This window comes from Manis pentadactyla, chromosome 10 (assembly GCF_030020395.1).
Source record: "Manis pentadactyla isolate mManPen7 chromosome 10, mManPen7.hap1, whole genome shotgun sequence".
Classification (NCBI taxonomy): Eukaryota; Metazoa; Chordata; class Mammalia; order Pholidota; family Manidae; genus Manis; species Manis pentadactyla.
In genome coordinates, this window is record NC_080028.1 from 70,931,668 (window position 1) to 70,946,910 (window position 15,243).

The following is a 15,243-nucleotide window of genomic DNA, read 5'->3' on the forward strand; positions in this document are numbered from 1 at the left end:
CCCGCGCCCGAGCGCGCTGTTTCCGGAAGTTGCTGCCTCGGTCTCTGCAGCTTCTGTTTCAGCTGCCGCCGGGGTCGCCGCGGAACTGTGCGACTAGAACGGCTGAGGCGTGCTCGGAAGGTGCCGGCGTTCCGGCCACTCTGCAGAATGGAGATAATCAGGAGCAGTGCGTGTCCGCTGTGCACCTCCCCGCGTCCCTCGGCGCCCCCTTACTCCGGCCTGCTAGGCCCAGACCACCGCCGGTCGGCTTGGCGGGGCCTGGGGTTCAGGAGTTTGCCTCCTCCCCCCAATTTAAGCCTGTGAACCTCCTCTTGAGGCCTTGTCTCTCTCTGCCCCGTGCAACCCTAGGAGCGTTGTCCTTCTGCCTGGGCACCCCCCAGGGCCTTGTTGCTATCTGGCCCGTGCATCCTCGGGGTCTGTCCCCTCCGGCCCACGCACCCCTCTGGGACTGAGGCTCCGTTCCGTGCATCCCTCCAGGACTTGTCTCCCCTCCCGAGGCCTCAGGATCACCTAGGCCCTTCTTCCCTCCCCCCAGGAGTTCGTGGGCAGAAAGCCAGGCCAGCGGTTCTGAGCCTCTTCTCGGTTTCTCCGCAGATTTTAAGGCTAATCTTCACAAAGTGTACCAGGCCATAGAGGAGGCCGACTTCTTCGCCATCGATGGGGAGTTTTCAGGTATCCTTGCTTGCAAGCTGGAGAGTAGTACCTTGAAGGGCGCAGCCAAGGCCCCTCCTGCCCCCCTGCCCCTGACTTCTACCTGCTGACCAGTGGGTTTGTGATTGTTGGAGTCCTGAGAGTTGCAGATAGAGGTTGTGGTGCTGCTTGTAACAGTTTCACATGCACGTGGCAGACAGCTCGAGGGTTAGGGTCAGGCTTTTTTGCGTGTGTGGTAAAATACACATAAATTTTACCATTTTAGCCACTTTTAAGTTCAGCAGCATTAGTACATTTCACATTGTTGTGCATCCATCTCCAAAACTTTGCATCTTCCCAAACCGAAACTACATAGCAATTGAACAGTGCCTCCCCATTCTTCCCTCCTCCCTGCCTCTTGTATCCGTTATTTCTCTCTATGAATTTGATCTCTAGGCATTTCCTATAAGTGGAATTACACAGTATTTTTCCTTTGTGATTGGTTTTAGGGTCAGCCTTATGCAAGTAAATGAGGGTATTTATTTATGCATTAGTGGAAGTGTGCATTGCCTCCCTTGGCATGGGTGTTATGTATGTGTAATACTTTACCAATACTTTTGAGTCTCAGGTTTTTTTTTTTCTTCCTTTGGATGAAAGATGAAATTGTTGAAGTCACTCTGAACAACTGGCTCCTTTTGGTGTAGATAGCCACTTTTGCTACCTAATTTTACACATTTAAAAAGCTTCAGCCCTTTCTAAAGGAATCCATCCTGAGGACATACTATCCTTGGCTTTAATCATGAAGTTTCTATTTCTAGTTGGAGTTAGTTCCCTGGGAAGCTGTGTTTTCATCAGAAATAATTTTCTCTTGACCTTTCAAAATACCTTTGTTATATAGGGGTTATTCCCAGCTGTTGACCAAGCCTGGTACTCTAACAATAGTATACTTCTGGATTTGTTGATGTCTGTTTATCCATTAATCCTTTTGAAAGCAGCAAAACGTATTCATTGTAGAGATTGTTTTCTTAAATTATTACTGTGATTTGAAATCTAGTTTAGACCCTTTAACTGCCCTTTCTTAAATTGAAACAGTCACATCTCTAAAGTAGACTAGCTTGGTGGCCTGTGAAATTAACGCTCACTTGGGAAAAATGAAGTAAGGAGCACTTCCAATTAATTCATAAGAATGTGAAATTAATAGAGCCATTGAATAGTTGACTGACATTTTCACATTAGCATTAAAACTTTTTTTTCTTAAAATGTAGGGATCAGTGATGGACCTTCGGTTACTGCATTGACAAATGGTTTTGACACTCCAGAAGAAAGGTATCAGAAGCTTAAAAAGGCAAGTGGGTGTGCTAGAAATAATCTTTTTTCCCCCATGCTGCTCTTTCTTATGTTGAATTGTAAATATAATTTAACCATTAAACTTGCACATTAACTTCTCCATCCCAGTTGTGAAATGATATGTTACTGATACTTAAAACAACAGCAAAAATAACTGTTTGCTGGAAAACATTTGGGGGAAGGTTTAGTGTTTTCATTGGTAATTTGATTAGAGGAAATAAAATATGGTGATTTTAGTCATTTGGAAATAGGCCTAATATGATGCTCTGGCTGGTGGATAGGTGCTGAATTGGGGAAAATATTTAAAAATGTATATAAATAAAAATGCTTCCAATACATAATCAGTAATTTGTTCTAATTGGAAGGATTCTACTGGAAGTCAAGTTGAGTGGTCAGAAAGCCCACCTAATTGAGAATGCTGTTGCTCACGTTGACTATGTAGCCCTGATTTGACAGGTGTTTTATTTCCCTTTTCCAGCATTCCATGGACTTTTTGCTGTTTCAGTTTGGCCTTTGCACTTTTAAATATGACTACACAGACGCAAAGTAGGTTGTTTTAACAAGTGGTGGGAACTCTTTTTGCATGGCATGATGTAACCCTCTAATTCTCCTTTTATCTCATTTTCCCCAGGTATGTAACAAAGTCATTTAACTTCTATGTTTTCCCAAAACCCTTCAATAGATCCTCACCAGATGTCAAGTTCGTTTGTCAGGTTAGTAGCATGTTTTTTTTTTTTTTCTTATGAATTGCTGATGAGGCAGTGTGGAAATGTGAAATACGATTTCTCCTTAAAATTTGGTTCTACCACTCTGGGCTTTGGGTAAATCGCTTCACCTCTCTGGCCTTCAGTTTTAGGGTTGTAAATTAATGGCACTTCTGAGTCCCCTTTACTTCAGAATGAATTAAGGAATAAGATGCGAGAGACAGATGGAAATCAGAACATGAGCTTTATTATTACTAAAGCTGAATTTGAGAACATGGTTTCCTAATGTGGCTCTTTTGGGGATTTTTTTTCTTTCTTTTTTTTTTTTTGGTTATTAATCTACAATTACATGAAGAACATTATGTTTACTAGGCTCTCCCCTTCACCAAGTCTCCCCCACAAACTCTTTTGAGGATTTTAAATATCTTACTCCTGATTTGAACCCCCAAATCAGGACCCACAGGGGAAGAGGCTTCTTCCCCTCCCATTCCCCTTGTACCCATCTACAAAGGTAGAGCTTTATGTTCTGGAAGAGCAGATTATGTGTGTATCCTGTCCAAAAGTAGAGGACCCAGAAAGGGCTAATCTATATATATACTCAGTTCCTTTTCCCAAACTCACCAATTGGGAAAGAGAGGGTAGAGAAAAAGACCACTGTCTCTTCCTGAGGAGGAGGGGGCTAACTTTATGAGCCAAGGTGAGAATACAGGGGGCTTCCTCTTTAGAATTTCTCCTTTAAAAGTGTTGCAGCTCACCTGGTAGACACAGAAAATATCAGCATTCCCTTTCTGCCCTCTTAGTAATCCGTTATAAAGGATAAGCAGAATGTGAGTAAGTGGTGTAGTGAATGGGTGTGTGATTGAAGATGAGTGTTAAGTCTTTTCTCCATTATAATCTTGTGCCCTCGCCTCCTCTCTCCTAGTAGCAATATTAGTTCATTTGCATCTTGCCACCTTTCCCTTCTCCTGCCTATAATTAGTAATACAGTTAACAAAAGCATGGAGTAGGCTTCTGAGCGATGGAGTCATGTCAAATTCTTTCTGTAATAAGGCAGGATATTAACAAGTGAAACTGAGTTAATCATATGCCTGGGGCTGGAGAGAAAAGGTGAAGCTAATTCTGGCCTTGTATCCTGTTTACTTAAATTACCAAATAAACCATCATTGATATTTCCTTTACCTTCTAGTCAGTTAAGTGCTATTTACCAATCACCTTAGTTTAGAGTACTTACTTAAACAGTATTTGTAGATTTTTGCCAAGACAAATAGGCCCAAAATAGCTTGGAAGTTTGTGTGGATATAATTTTCTAGCAGTCCTGGAGAAGACAGTTGCTTAAAGTGGGTTCATGGCTTTCGCCAGGGGTTAATCAAGCAAAAGCAAACATTGGCGATGAGACACTTGAGGGAAGATGCTCTGTCCTAGAAGAACAACACAAGTATGGTTATTCTAGGAGCTGTGTTGGAAACAGATCAGAGCTCTACCCATTGTACAAAGTCATTTTGTGGCTATGCTTGGAAGATCTCATGCAGTTCTAGTTGCCAGCCATGCCTTAAAAAAAGAGAAAAGGTAATAGACTTGAAGACAAGCCAGAAACTAATGTCTAAAATAGACAATGAGATCAAAATGGTCTGATTTTCTGGTCTGGAAAAGCAAAGGCAGAGAAAAGGTTTAGACTCAGTATAGTATGCAAAACTTGTGAATTGTGTGGATAAGGTAATGAGAGTATCTTTCTATTTTCTTTCTTTTGTCCTCTGTGTAAGGTGGCTTTTGTTTTGTTTAAAAATTCTGTGACTGCAGCAGAGTTGCTTCTTGCAAGGGAGTTTGCTTCTAGAGTCAGTGAGTAGAGTGAAAATTGTGTCAAGTCAAAAATCGCTCTTGAAAAGCTCTTGTCACCCTTAAAGCAGGCAGGGTTTGAGGGTAAAACAACCTAATAGGCACTTTGAAAAGTAAGCATCTATACACCCAGTGAGACACTCATAATGTTAGGCAGACCAAGAACCACACACAATCCCAGGGAATGTGCCCATCTAGTAGAATGGCAGGCAAAATAACATGGCGTTTACGTTGTTTTGGTCTCCTTCTTCTCTTTTCCTTCCTTTTTCTGGCTGAACATCTGTAGTTGAATTCATGGAAGATAATGCATACATGTTTCTGAAAAGTCAAAACATCACTGCTGTCTATAGAGTTAAAAATGAGTTTCTTTTTATACACTCTCTCCCCCCTGCCTTTTCCTTCCCCATTTAACTCCTTTTATCTAACTTTTATATACATGTATATATATATATGCAGATCTTCCTCAATTTGTAATGGTGTTAAGTCCCAATAAACCCATCTCAAGATGAAAATGCTTTTAATCTACCTGACCTACCAACATCATAGCTTAGCCTACCCTACCTTAAAGGTGCTCAGTACACTTAACACTAGCCTACTGTTGGGCAAAATCACATAACACAAAGCCCGTTTTGTAATAAAGAGTTGAATATTCATCTCAGATAATTTATTGAATACTGTCCTAGAGTGGTTGTAAATGTATCCGTTGTTGACCCTCTCCATCGCATGGCTGACTGGGAGTTGTGGCTCGCTGCCACTGCCCAGCATCACGAGAGACTGTGTACCGTGTATCACTAGCCTGGGAAACAAGCACAATTCAAAATTTGGAGGAAAGTTTCTACTGAATGGGTATTGCCTTTGCACCATTGTAAAGCTGAAAAAATCTTAATTCCCCATCAAGAAGGTGAGGACCACCTGTGCCCGTGTTTCTACACACATATACAGAATTTTAGCCATTTTCTTTAATATGCATGGGATCCTAATATTCCTATTTTACATAACTTGCATTTCCTACTCAACATAATGTCTTAATATTTCATAGTATATGGATGTATGTAGCTTATTTAATTGGGATTTAGAAGCTTTCTGATTTTTCCCTCATTTAAACAACACTATAGTCAGCATGAATGTGCAGTATCTGTTTGTGTATATGTAGTAATATTTTTATGGGGTAGATTTCCTAGAGGGGTAGTTGCTAACTCAGGACATAGTAAATTTATATTTACTTAGGTATCTTGGCTCACTCTAGGTTGAGAGATGTTTGCTTAATAAATCTTGTTACTGGGAGTTTTTCTCTATTTTGGTCTTGAAAGTAAACAGTGTCAATTAAAATTTGGGGTTTGTAAATCTAATTTGAGGTGGATATTAATGTCTTGTAATCTATACATGTGAGCTACTTTAAACTCAAATGGAGGGGAGATGATGAGATAATATAAATATGTTTTATTTCTACTTATGGTTTCCTAGTCAGTACAGTGAGCAGGAGTTTCCTGCCTTTTGGGAGAATATATGTTTGTTCACCTAGTAGAATTTTCTTAAATACCTTAGTATCTGTCTTATAAGCTATAACAGAGAAGAGCCCAGATGGTTTAATTAATGGATTATTTGGCAGCCTCGGAGTAGACATCCCTAATTGTCTGACCTTTGGCACGTTACTTCCTTGCCTGTTTGCCTTTGTTTACTTGCCTGAGTTACTTCTCTGCTTCTGTTCACATACCTGCTGCTTATGTCCCTGAAATGTATGTTCTGTTTACTCTTGTTTCAGAGCTCAAGCATTGACTTTCTAGCAAGCCAAGGATTTGATTTTAATAAAGTTTTCCGTAATGGTAAGATACATGTGACTTACTTTAGAGCTTTGTAAATCTGGGTTTGGCTAATAACTACCTTTTGTGCCTGTTGTCTGAGGCAGAACTCAGAGTTCCAAGTACACCATGTGCAGCCTTAGAGTTTTTAAAAACTCTTTTACTGTGCCTTTTTAGAATTTTAGCTTACTCACCTCACCCCTGAACTGAATGGGCAGAGTAGATGCTGTTTCACTTAGTTCTAATGAGGCCCTCTCAAAACCCCTGCTTTTGTTGAGTGGAGTGTCTTCTACCACTGGGGTGATTTAGTTGCTTAACAGACCACTCGTGGGGAACACTTCCTGTTTCCTTTCAGTGAGACAAGTGGAATAATCCATTAAAAAGGAGTCGTATTATAGTAATGCTGTAATAAACAATTCCCTCTTCCAGTTGGTACTTGTTTTAGCATTGGAGGTGGGTTCTCAGTTTCTCATGGGAGATAAAAGTCTGCATAGATTGCTCATCGTGATGGCTGACTCGCTGAGGTGACAGATTGCTGAGCATCTGAGGAAAGGGTCATTGTCTCATTTATTTTGTGTCCCTGGTGCAGAGCATGATTCCTCCTCTGGATCAGAGAGGTGACCGTTAAATATTTGATGGGTGAATACGGACATCAGAGCACACCAGAGTGATTTTCCTTCCTTTGATTCCTGAAAAGTGTTTCAGAAAGCCTCTGGTTTTCTCAGTGGTATTAAACACCTGCTGCTATAAAGTCAATAACTACTTTTAACTTAATTATTCTTATAATCTTACTCTTTTCTACAGTGAAGGTAGCATTATTGAGTGAGTAAGGAAGGAGATGTTTCTCAACAGAAGTACTAGAGCATAGATTTCCAACTATATTCTTCCCTTCAGCATCATCTCCTTGCAAGCCATACTGTTTTATAATTGCTTCATTGGGGCCAAATCTTAATTTCTATCGATGATTTTGAGTTTTGGCAATACCACAAAAAAAGTTTGTGGGTCAGAACTGCTTAACATAGTGGGTGAACCAGCTGGACAACACAATTTGGGGGTTACAAAATAATTTTTTCCTTTGGCTCCTACTTGACTCTGAAAATAATTGTAAAATACAAGTTCCAGATGTGTTAGAGCACCATATGGGAGTAAGTGCAAAAATCTTCTGAAGGATTCGTAGAGATGTATAGTTTCCAGCCTGATGGTTTTATTTTCATTAAAGGAGAAACAGCCAAATTGGAGTATGCCTCATTCTCATTGTTTTATCGTCAAACCTTGGAATATTTTAGTCACAACTGAATCAGGACTCCCAGACCATCTATTATTACTAAGACTCTTCTCCCTACACTGCCCTTGGTACTCTCTAAGTCTGATCTAGACCGACATTTCTCTTCTTATCAAATGGTCTCAGGCTCTGTAAATGCCAGACCCTTTTCTCCTGGGCAGTCTTTCTGGAAGTACCTTTGGCTTCCTTGTCAGGAGTGGAGCCAGGTGACTCTTGTTCCTGTTCCCCTGTGGCCCCGTCAAACACAAGCGGCTTTACCTCTCCCTCTTTACATCTCCAGCTAGGCAGTGATAGGTGTCCTTGTGTGCCCAGGCCCCTTGCAGGCCCCTTGAATTCTCTTGCCTTAGGCTTCTCGAGTCTCAGGGCTGTGTCACCCAGCTCCTGCTGACTCCGTGGGTCTGGTGTTCACCGACAGCCTTGGCTTTGGCTCATTGTCTTTCTGTCCACTCCTACCTCTCTCCTCCTGGGCGACTTCAGCACCACAAGGATGACCAGCAAGTGCTCTGTCTCATCTGTTTCTTGACCAGGTGGTCAGCAGTTTGCTTCGACCACCTGTTAGCCGTCTACCCATTGGAGGTCAGCCACACCTGCCTCCAGCATTTCTGCTTGAGAGCACTACCTCTTGTCCCACTACTGGTGATGTTCGTTTTTTTTAAATCGTGGGAAAATACACATAAAATTTACCATCTTAAGCATGTTTTAAGTATACAGTTCAGTGACATTAAATACAGTACTACTGTTTGCAACTGTTGGTGGTGGTAGTGTTGGTCACTTTTTCACCAGTTTTTAGCCTCCATTGATGGTTCTTGCTTGACACAATTTTTATTGCTGACACATTTTAATTTTCTAATTCCATCATTTTTTCCACAGTTTGTTGGTGGCCCATAGTTTTTAATGCTACCCATATCCTTATGTTACCTACATTTGTATCTCAGCACTTTTCTCCTGAGCTTTAGGCTTATATATGCACCTCTTAATTTATATACCTTAGGTGATTTAATATATCCAGGAGGGAGCTTCTGATTTTCATCCCTTGGGCCTCAGACCTGTTCTTGGTCTAGTTTTCCCCACCTCAGTATATGGCCCCACCACCCTCCCAGTTGCTGAAACCTAATAGCTAGGTGTCATTTTTTATTTTTCCCTTCCCTTTATTCCTCACCTCTAGTCTATCAGCAGTTTTCTCTCTCTTATCTCTAAAATCATTCTCTCCATCTCTACAGTCTAAGCCAGGGCCATGCACTAAGGCCCACTGCAAATAAAATTTTGTTGGGACACAGTTACGCCCATTCATTTCCTCATTGTCGATGGCTGTTTTTGCATTACAAGAGCAGAGTCAAGTAGTTGCAGCAGAGATCCCCTTATGGCCCACAAACCTAAAATACTTACTTTATTTCCCTTTGAGAAGAAGTTTCCTGACCTTTGATCTAAGGGGTTGTCTTTTGCTTGCACAATTGCAGTGCACAGTTGCTTCTAACTGACTTTCCTACTTCACCCCTCACAGGACTCAAAATGATCTGTAAGTTTTAAAAACATGAAGCAGATAATATAATGATCTTGCTTAAAACCTTCCAGTGGCCATTCGGTTGTTCTTAGAATAAAATACATTCTTACCATGGCCTTTAAGCACCTGCATAATCTTGTCCTGTCCTCTCCTCTCCAACCTGATGTTAGGCCATTTTCCTGCTCACTGTGTTCTGGTCACGCTGGCTTCCTTGCTGTTTTGGGAGCAGTTCAAGTTATTTCCACCCTCCAGGCATTTATACATATTCCCCTGCCTAAAATAACTTACCCTAGCTCTTTGCTTATCTGATTCATTCTTATCCTTCAGACCTTCCTGCTCATTGGCCTCTGAGCCTCCTGTCTAAAATTGTTCTCTTTGCTAAGGAGCAGGATGCATCTACTTTGTTGAGTTAGATTCCTCAGTGCCTAATATGGTGCCTGGCACAGCATAAATGCCAAGTAAAAATTTGTTGAAAGAAGAATGTGAATGAATGAATGGAGTGAAGCAAAATCATTTGCTTTTCTGTTTATTTGTTGAGGTATATAGATAAATATGGTCTTCCCTGAGTATTGCAGATCTGGTTTATTAACACATTTTTATGTTACATAATTACTTCTCCTAATGCATTCTTCTAAAAATCATGTTTAGGAATTCCATATTTAAATCAGGAAGAAGAAAGACAGTTAAGAGAGCAGCATGATGAAAAACGTTTACAGTCCAACGGTGCAGGAACTCTCTCATATGTATCTCCTAACACTTCCAAATGTCCTGTGACAATTCCGGAGGACCAGAAGAAGTTTATTGACCAAGTGGTGTAAGTTCCTAAACTGAACCCAAATATGCATCGTGTACTGGGGCAGGACTCACCTCTGTATCTCAGATTTGTGCTGCACGTATCTGGTATACACAGAGGTGTATGTTGTGAGTGGCAGGATTTCATTGGGGCAATCTGAATTTGTGTACAGCAGCAAATCGCAAGAGTGCTATGTATTGTACTCAGACTTCCCACATGTCCCTAGGCAAGAGATGGTCTCAGCGAGCGGGCAGACTGCCTGTATGGACTGAGGGCCCAACAGTCACTGTCCAGTTTCTTTGATGGCAGAGGAATGAAATGGGGCCATCCAGATATTTGCAACATAACCACATTTTTTTTCTCTTGGAGTGAAGTTTCTGACAAGCGAACGTGTCACTGGAGGAGCGTCTGGTTCTACTTAGTTTGGCTATCAGTGTGACTGCTTCACTAGAAAAGTATAAAATGTTTAAGTCACTTGTATAGATGAAATCTTGATAGGTTGTCACTAGCTCACTAATAACAACAAAAGTATGCCAAAGTAAAGTACTAGTACTTTTCTTGAAGGCTTACTGAACTAAAAAGTTACAGCATGATTTGTTCGTAGATTCAGATTGCTTTTGAGTATGATTGTTCTGTTGATTGATGATTTCTTCCCTTGAAGGTATTGATGGTCATGTTTTTATTTTAATTCCTCAGAGAGAAAATAGAAGATTTATTACAAAGTGAAGAAAACAAGAACTTGGATCTAGAGCCATGTACTGGGTTAGTTACCCTGAGTATTTTCACATGTTCTTTTTTGGAAGGGTAGATGACTTCTGGCACATGCACCACTTGGTTTTGTAAAACCACATTCAAGAACAGTCTTTTTTATTACAGGCATGTTCCCAGGATTCCCACACTAACTTATCATTAGCACAGTGGGGATAATGGTTAATGAGACTCTGAGCAAGTGCTTTGTCCTGTCCTAGAGGGCTTTGATTTTCAGTTATGCTCACATGTGGCATAACTGTTTTAGTCTCGAGGAGTGCTTAATACAGGAGGGCTTCAGAAGGGAATTTATTGTCAGGCTCTTCCATCCTTTTAGTTTCTTTGCAGAAAATAAAATACATCCATGTTTCAAAGAGTCTAACTTCGACATCCTACTTTCCTTTTACTTGGTGACTAGCTTCACAAAAGCATTCTAATGCATCTGTTTACTTTAAACTCTCTTATATGGATAGCCACAGGGAATCATACTGTGGTAGATAAGAAGTACCTTTTCTTTAAAGAACATTTTGATGAAGATAAACGGTGAGGAATCCTGCCATGTCAGACATCTGCCTATCTTTGTTTGCATATTACCCATTGTGTCTAATGAAGTCTCTTTTAGAAATTAAACGTCTTTCCCAATCAGTGCTGCATCAGTTAGGATTTTCTTTTAATGAGCCAAAATCAACACCTCTTTTGTTTTTTATAGGTTCCAAAGAAAACTAATTTATCAGACGCTGAGCTGGAAGTAAGTGTTTATCTTATGTGTGAGAGCTCTGGGAGGGGCCCAGAATTTAAAGACTAAATATAATTTCTTAGCTTTCATTTCAGTTTTGAGATTCTGCAGTTGTGAGTGATTTGACCATAGCACGTTCTTGGACAATGCTTTGTTTTGTTGTTACTTTCCCTTCTTAAGTTTCTTGACTACCCACTTAATTTTCCTTGTTATTGTTTCTTAGTAGATGCTTTAAAGTGTTTAAGTTTTTAAAAAATTCTCACTTTGGCCTTATCCGTTAAGTTTTGGATATGTATATAGCTTTTGTTCTTTGAAGGTATCTGATAAAGGTTTGGTTTTAAGATGTGGGAAAAACTCAGATGAGGGGTTAGACTGTGGACGTATTTCAGTAGGTCTTTGAGTCCCCTGAAATAATATCCAAAATCTTATGCATGTATTTTTTGGAGGTGTTTCCATTGGTTTCATCATATTTTCAAGGGATTTTTTGGGATCTCTAACCCCAAAACTGAACATCATTGTTGGACAGATGGATGTTTGCATTCGACATTGTTCAGGGTCCTTTTTCTTCCATTAGAATCTGCCCATGACATGTATACTAGGAGTTTACTTTGAATGAAATAGGAAAAAGGCAGTTATCCTTTGATGGCTCCTTTACTGTTGTGTTATCTTTGCAACATACTTGAGTTCCAGATTCCTCTCCTTGACTGATACAAACTACCATGCCAAACTATAGCAGAGTTACTCACTTCAAACCTCCATTGTATATGCCCCTTATGACTTTCAAAATTTCACTTAGGTAGTAAGCATTATTTTGAAACAAGATTTTACTGTGTTGTAGTGAGTTGACTATGTTATGTGATGTGTGACTTTTTAGAAAATACCTAAGTCCTAAAAAGGTTTGAAGTCAGATACATTTCTGTGTTTAAGAGCAGAGATAGGGAAATATTCAGCAGCTGGAATATTATGCAGTAGGCTTACTATGAAATCTTAGTATTATTATTTTATATTTAATAAAACTTAGTAATATTTAAAAAATATATAAATAAATATTTATATTTAATAAAACTTATGTAATTATAGCTATATAGATGCTTTTAAAACACTTCGGGTTTTAGCTGTCATTGCCTCACATACTGATGCCATGTTTTCTTTATTTTCTTCAGATATCCCAAGGGCATTCATGTTGAGACTTTAGAAACTGAAAAGGTAACTCCAAATTATCCAGGGCCAGTTGATACAGTGACATGTTTCAAATCAAAATTGACTCCTTGGCTCTGGCACTTATGTGCTGGGTGACAAGCCATTTCTCTTCTCAGCCTCATTTTCCTCATTTGTACATTGGGGGTGAATGTGATCAGGCTGATCTCTACCTATCTCACAGCTTTTTTAGGGTGAGCAAGTGGGTAAATGGAAGTGAACATGTTTTGTAAACTTGAAAGCATGCAAATGTTAGTACATATTCTTATTATGGCAGAAAGCTATAACGGTATGCATGAAAAAGTGACTTCCTGTTATGTGGGCAAGTAAATTAAATTTTAGAATCTGGGAAATGAGCATAAGTGAAGTTGCTGTCATATATTCCCAAGGTGCACTGATAGAACTGTGACGGGTTATTGTGGGCTGATGGGGGTTCCTTTGCAAAATTTTAGGATTTTAGAATTTAGTTGTTGCTCTTAAGTCAGATGTCAAATAATAGATTAATTAAATTTTTAAAATCTTGTTAGAAGATAAGTTTCAAACTTGGACATAGGTTTTTGTTGTGTTTAATTGATACAAAATGCAATGTGTGAGGAAAAAGGTGCTAGTTTTCTGACTTTACCAGAAAATCCAGGATTTTTTTTCTTATGTTAATGAAATATGATAATAGAAATTTTATTTTAAAACCAGCTCTTCATAAATTCATGTTCAAATGTAATGTAATTTCTTAGTGTTCATCATGAAAAGTGTCTTATTCTCACAGTCTGTTGACACATTTAACTGCTCTCTGTGGGGGTGAATTAATAAAGCATGGGAAAATGTCATGGAAACACAGAGGCAGAATTTTGGTTTGTAATGCATCAACCCAACTTTTGGTGGCCTTTCAAAAATACTTGTAGTGTGACTCGCCCATGAGCAACTGTTGCATTGATAAAAATTGTATCTTCCTAATGGTATCAGAATCTGAATTTTGGGGGGTCAGGTTCCTCCCAGAAAATTGTACATATCTGCTTTATCTCTTTTAGAAAGAGCGATATATCGTTATCAGCAAAGTAGACGAAGAAGAACGCAAAAGAAGAGAGCAGCAGAAACAAGCCAAAGAACAGGTAACTGACTGATGTTTGTTTCATTTGGGTGAGAAACGGCGACATAGACACTGATTTATTCCTTTCTCTGTATTTGTTGATCATATGCTAGATTCAGTTCGATGAATAGTTTTCTACCATAGAAGAAATGGATTGGTAAGAAAACTAGAATAGAACAAGGGCTACTCTAAAATATTTAACCACAGTAGCAGAGTGAGTCTCACATCCTGATTGACCAGTCTCCTTAAATGAAGCAGTGTTGAAGAACATGTTCCTGATTATCATTCAGATGGTGTGTTCCTGAGCTTCACTGCCTATGTCTGACCTCAGGCAAGTCACCAGTTTCCCTAAAACAAAGTTTAGAACATGATTGGATGCATTAGGATGACATGGTCCTATTTTCATTGTGGGAACATCGCTTGGGTTGCTATTTGGAGAATGGATTCCAATGAGTAAGACTGGAGGCAGAGACCAGTTAGGCTCTGGAGTAAGCTAGCTGAGAGATGTCAATGACCTAGACTAGGATAGTTTATTAACAGTTTAGGTGGAATCTAGAGATACTTGGAAGGTAGAATCAGTGGACTATGTGATTGGATGTGGGCAGTTAAAGAATTTGCTCAAGCCAGAAACTCAAGCAAGTGGGTGGGCCGACCTCTGTTCACTTAGATGCGATGGCTGGGGTGGTGATGCCAGGGGGACCCAGGTGGAGGAGGCTAGGAGGGTTCGGGTGTGGGTGGATGTCAGGTTCACACATAGAGAAGACAGGGCTACATCTGACTGACTCAGCCAGTAAAGACACAGTAAGCCACTGAGATTGAGACAGCGTGTTACTTACATGGAGGAGAAAGAGCAGCCAAGCTCAGGAACACACCATCTGAATGATAATCAGGAATATGTTCTTCAAGACCGCTTCATTTAAGGAGACTGGTCAATCAGGATGTGAGACTCACTCTGCTACTATGGTTAAATATTTTAGAGTAGCCCTCTGGAAGGTAGAATCAGTGGACTATGTGATTGGATGTGGGCAGTGAAAGAATTTGCTCAAGCCAGAAACTCAAGCAAGTGGGTGGGCCGACCTCTGTTCACTTAGATGCCATGGGAATCCAGGTGGAGGAGGCTAGGAGGGTTCGGGTGTGGGTGCTTTCCCCAGAAGCACCTGTCAGCCTTGATAGTAGTTTAAAGAGGTGAGCAGTTTCAGTGAGGTAAAGAGCAGAAGGAGCTAGTGAGTGGAGAGAAGTCTTTGAAGTAATTTAGCTGTGAAGAGACGAGGAGAAGGAGCAGTGGTTGCATGGAGCTTTCAGTTAAGGAAGGGGTTTCAGGGGAGGAGAGGAGAGCTATTCAAACGTTGTTGGGAGGAGAATAGAAAAGAAACTGAGTGGAGATGAGTCTCAGAGTGCTGTGCTATACAAATTTTATAAAAAAGCCAGGGGTGCCAGCTGCCTGTGGTTCTTGTCCCATACACCAAAAAGACAACACTGAAACAGAAGGGGCCAGATGACTGCAGGGTGGGTTGTGAATTCTTTATCCATCACTGAGGAATCAATTCTAGACTGCAACAAGTGCTTCTGTATTCTATAGCTTTAATCTGA

The 15,243-nt window shown here is 40.3% G+C and overlaps 1 protein-coding gene across 8 annotated transcripts in view; it reads left to right on the top strand.

Annotated features, from left to right (window-relative positions):
• PARN (poly(A)-specific ribonuclease) overlaps positions 1–15,243 on the top strand; it is a 188,574-nt gene continuing 173,331 nt past the window's right edge. For 2 of the 8 annotated variants that reach the window (XR_008992103.1, XR_008992104.1), the window contains exons 1-11: positions 2–166; positions 595–672; positions 1,896–1,975; positions 2,456–2,523; positions 2,609–2,690; positions 6,277–6,337; positions 9,745–9,910; positions 10,586–10,651; positions 11,346–11,384; positions 12,536–12,578; positions 13,595–13,675. Coding sequence is in view for 6 of the 8 variants with exons in the window: in XM_057486946.1 (XP_057342929.1) it covers positions 148–166; positions 595–672; positions 1,896–1,975; positions 2,456–2,523; positions 2,609–2,690; positions 6,277–6,337; positions 9,745–9,910; positions 10,586–10,651; positions 11,346–11,384; positions 12,536–12,578; positions 13,595–13,675 (783 nt within the window). In the remaining 2 variants the exon portion in view is untranslated. Of the gene's footprint in view, positions 167–535; positions 673–1,895; positions 1,976–2,455; positions 2,524–2,608; positions 2,691–6,276; positions 6,338–9,744; positions 9,911–10,585; positions 10,652–11,345; positions 11,385–12,535; positions 12,579–13,594; positions 13,676–15,243 lie in introns of all 8 variants that reach the window. The other 6 variants (XM_036917868.2, XM_036917873.2, XM_057486946.1 and 3 more) reach the window with 5 other exon arrangements.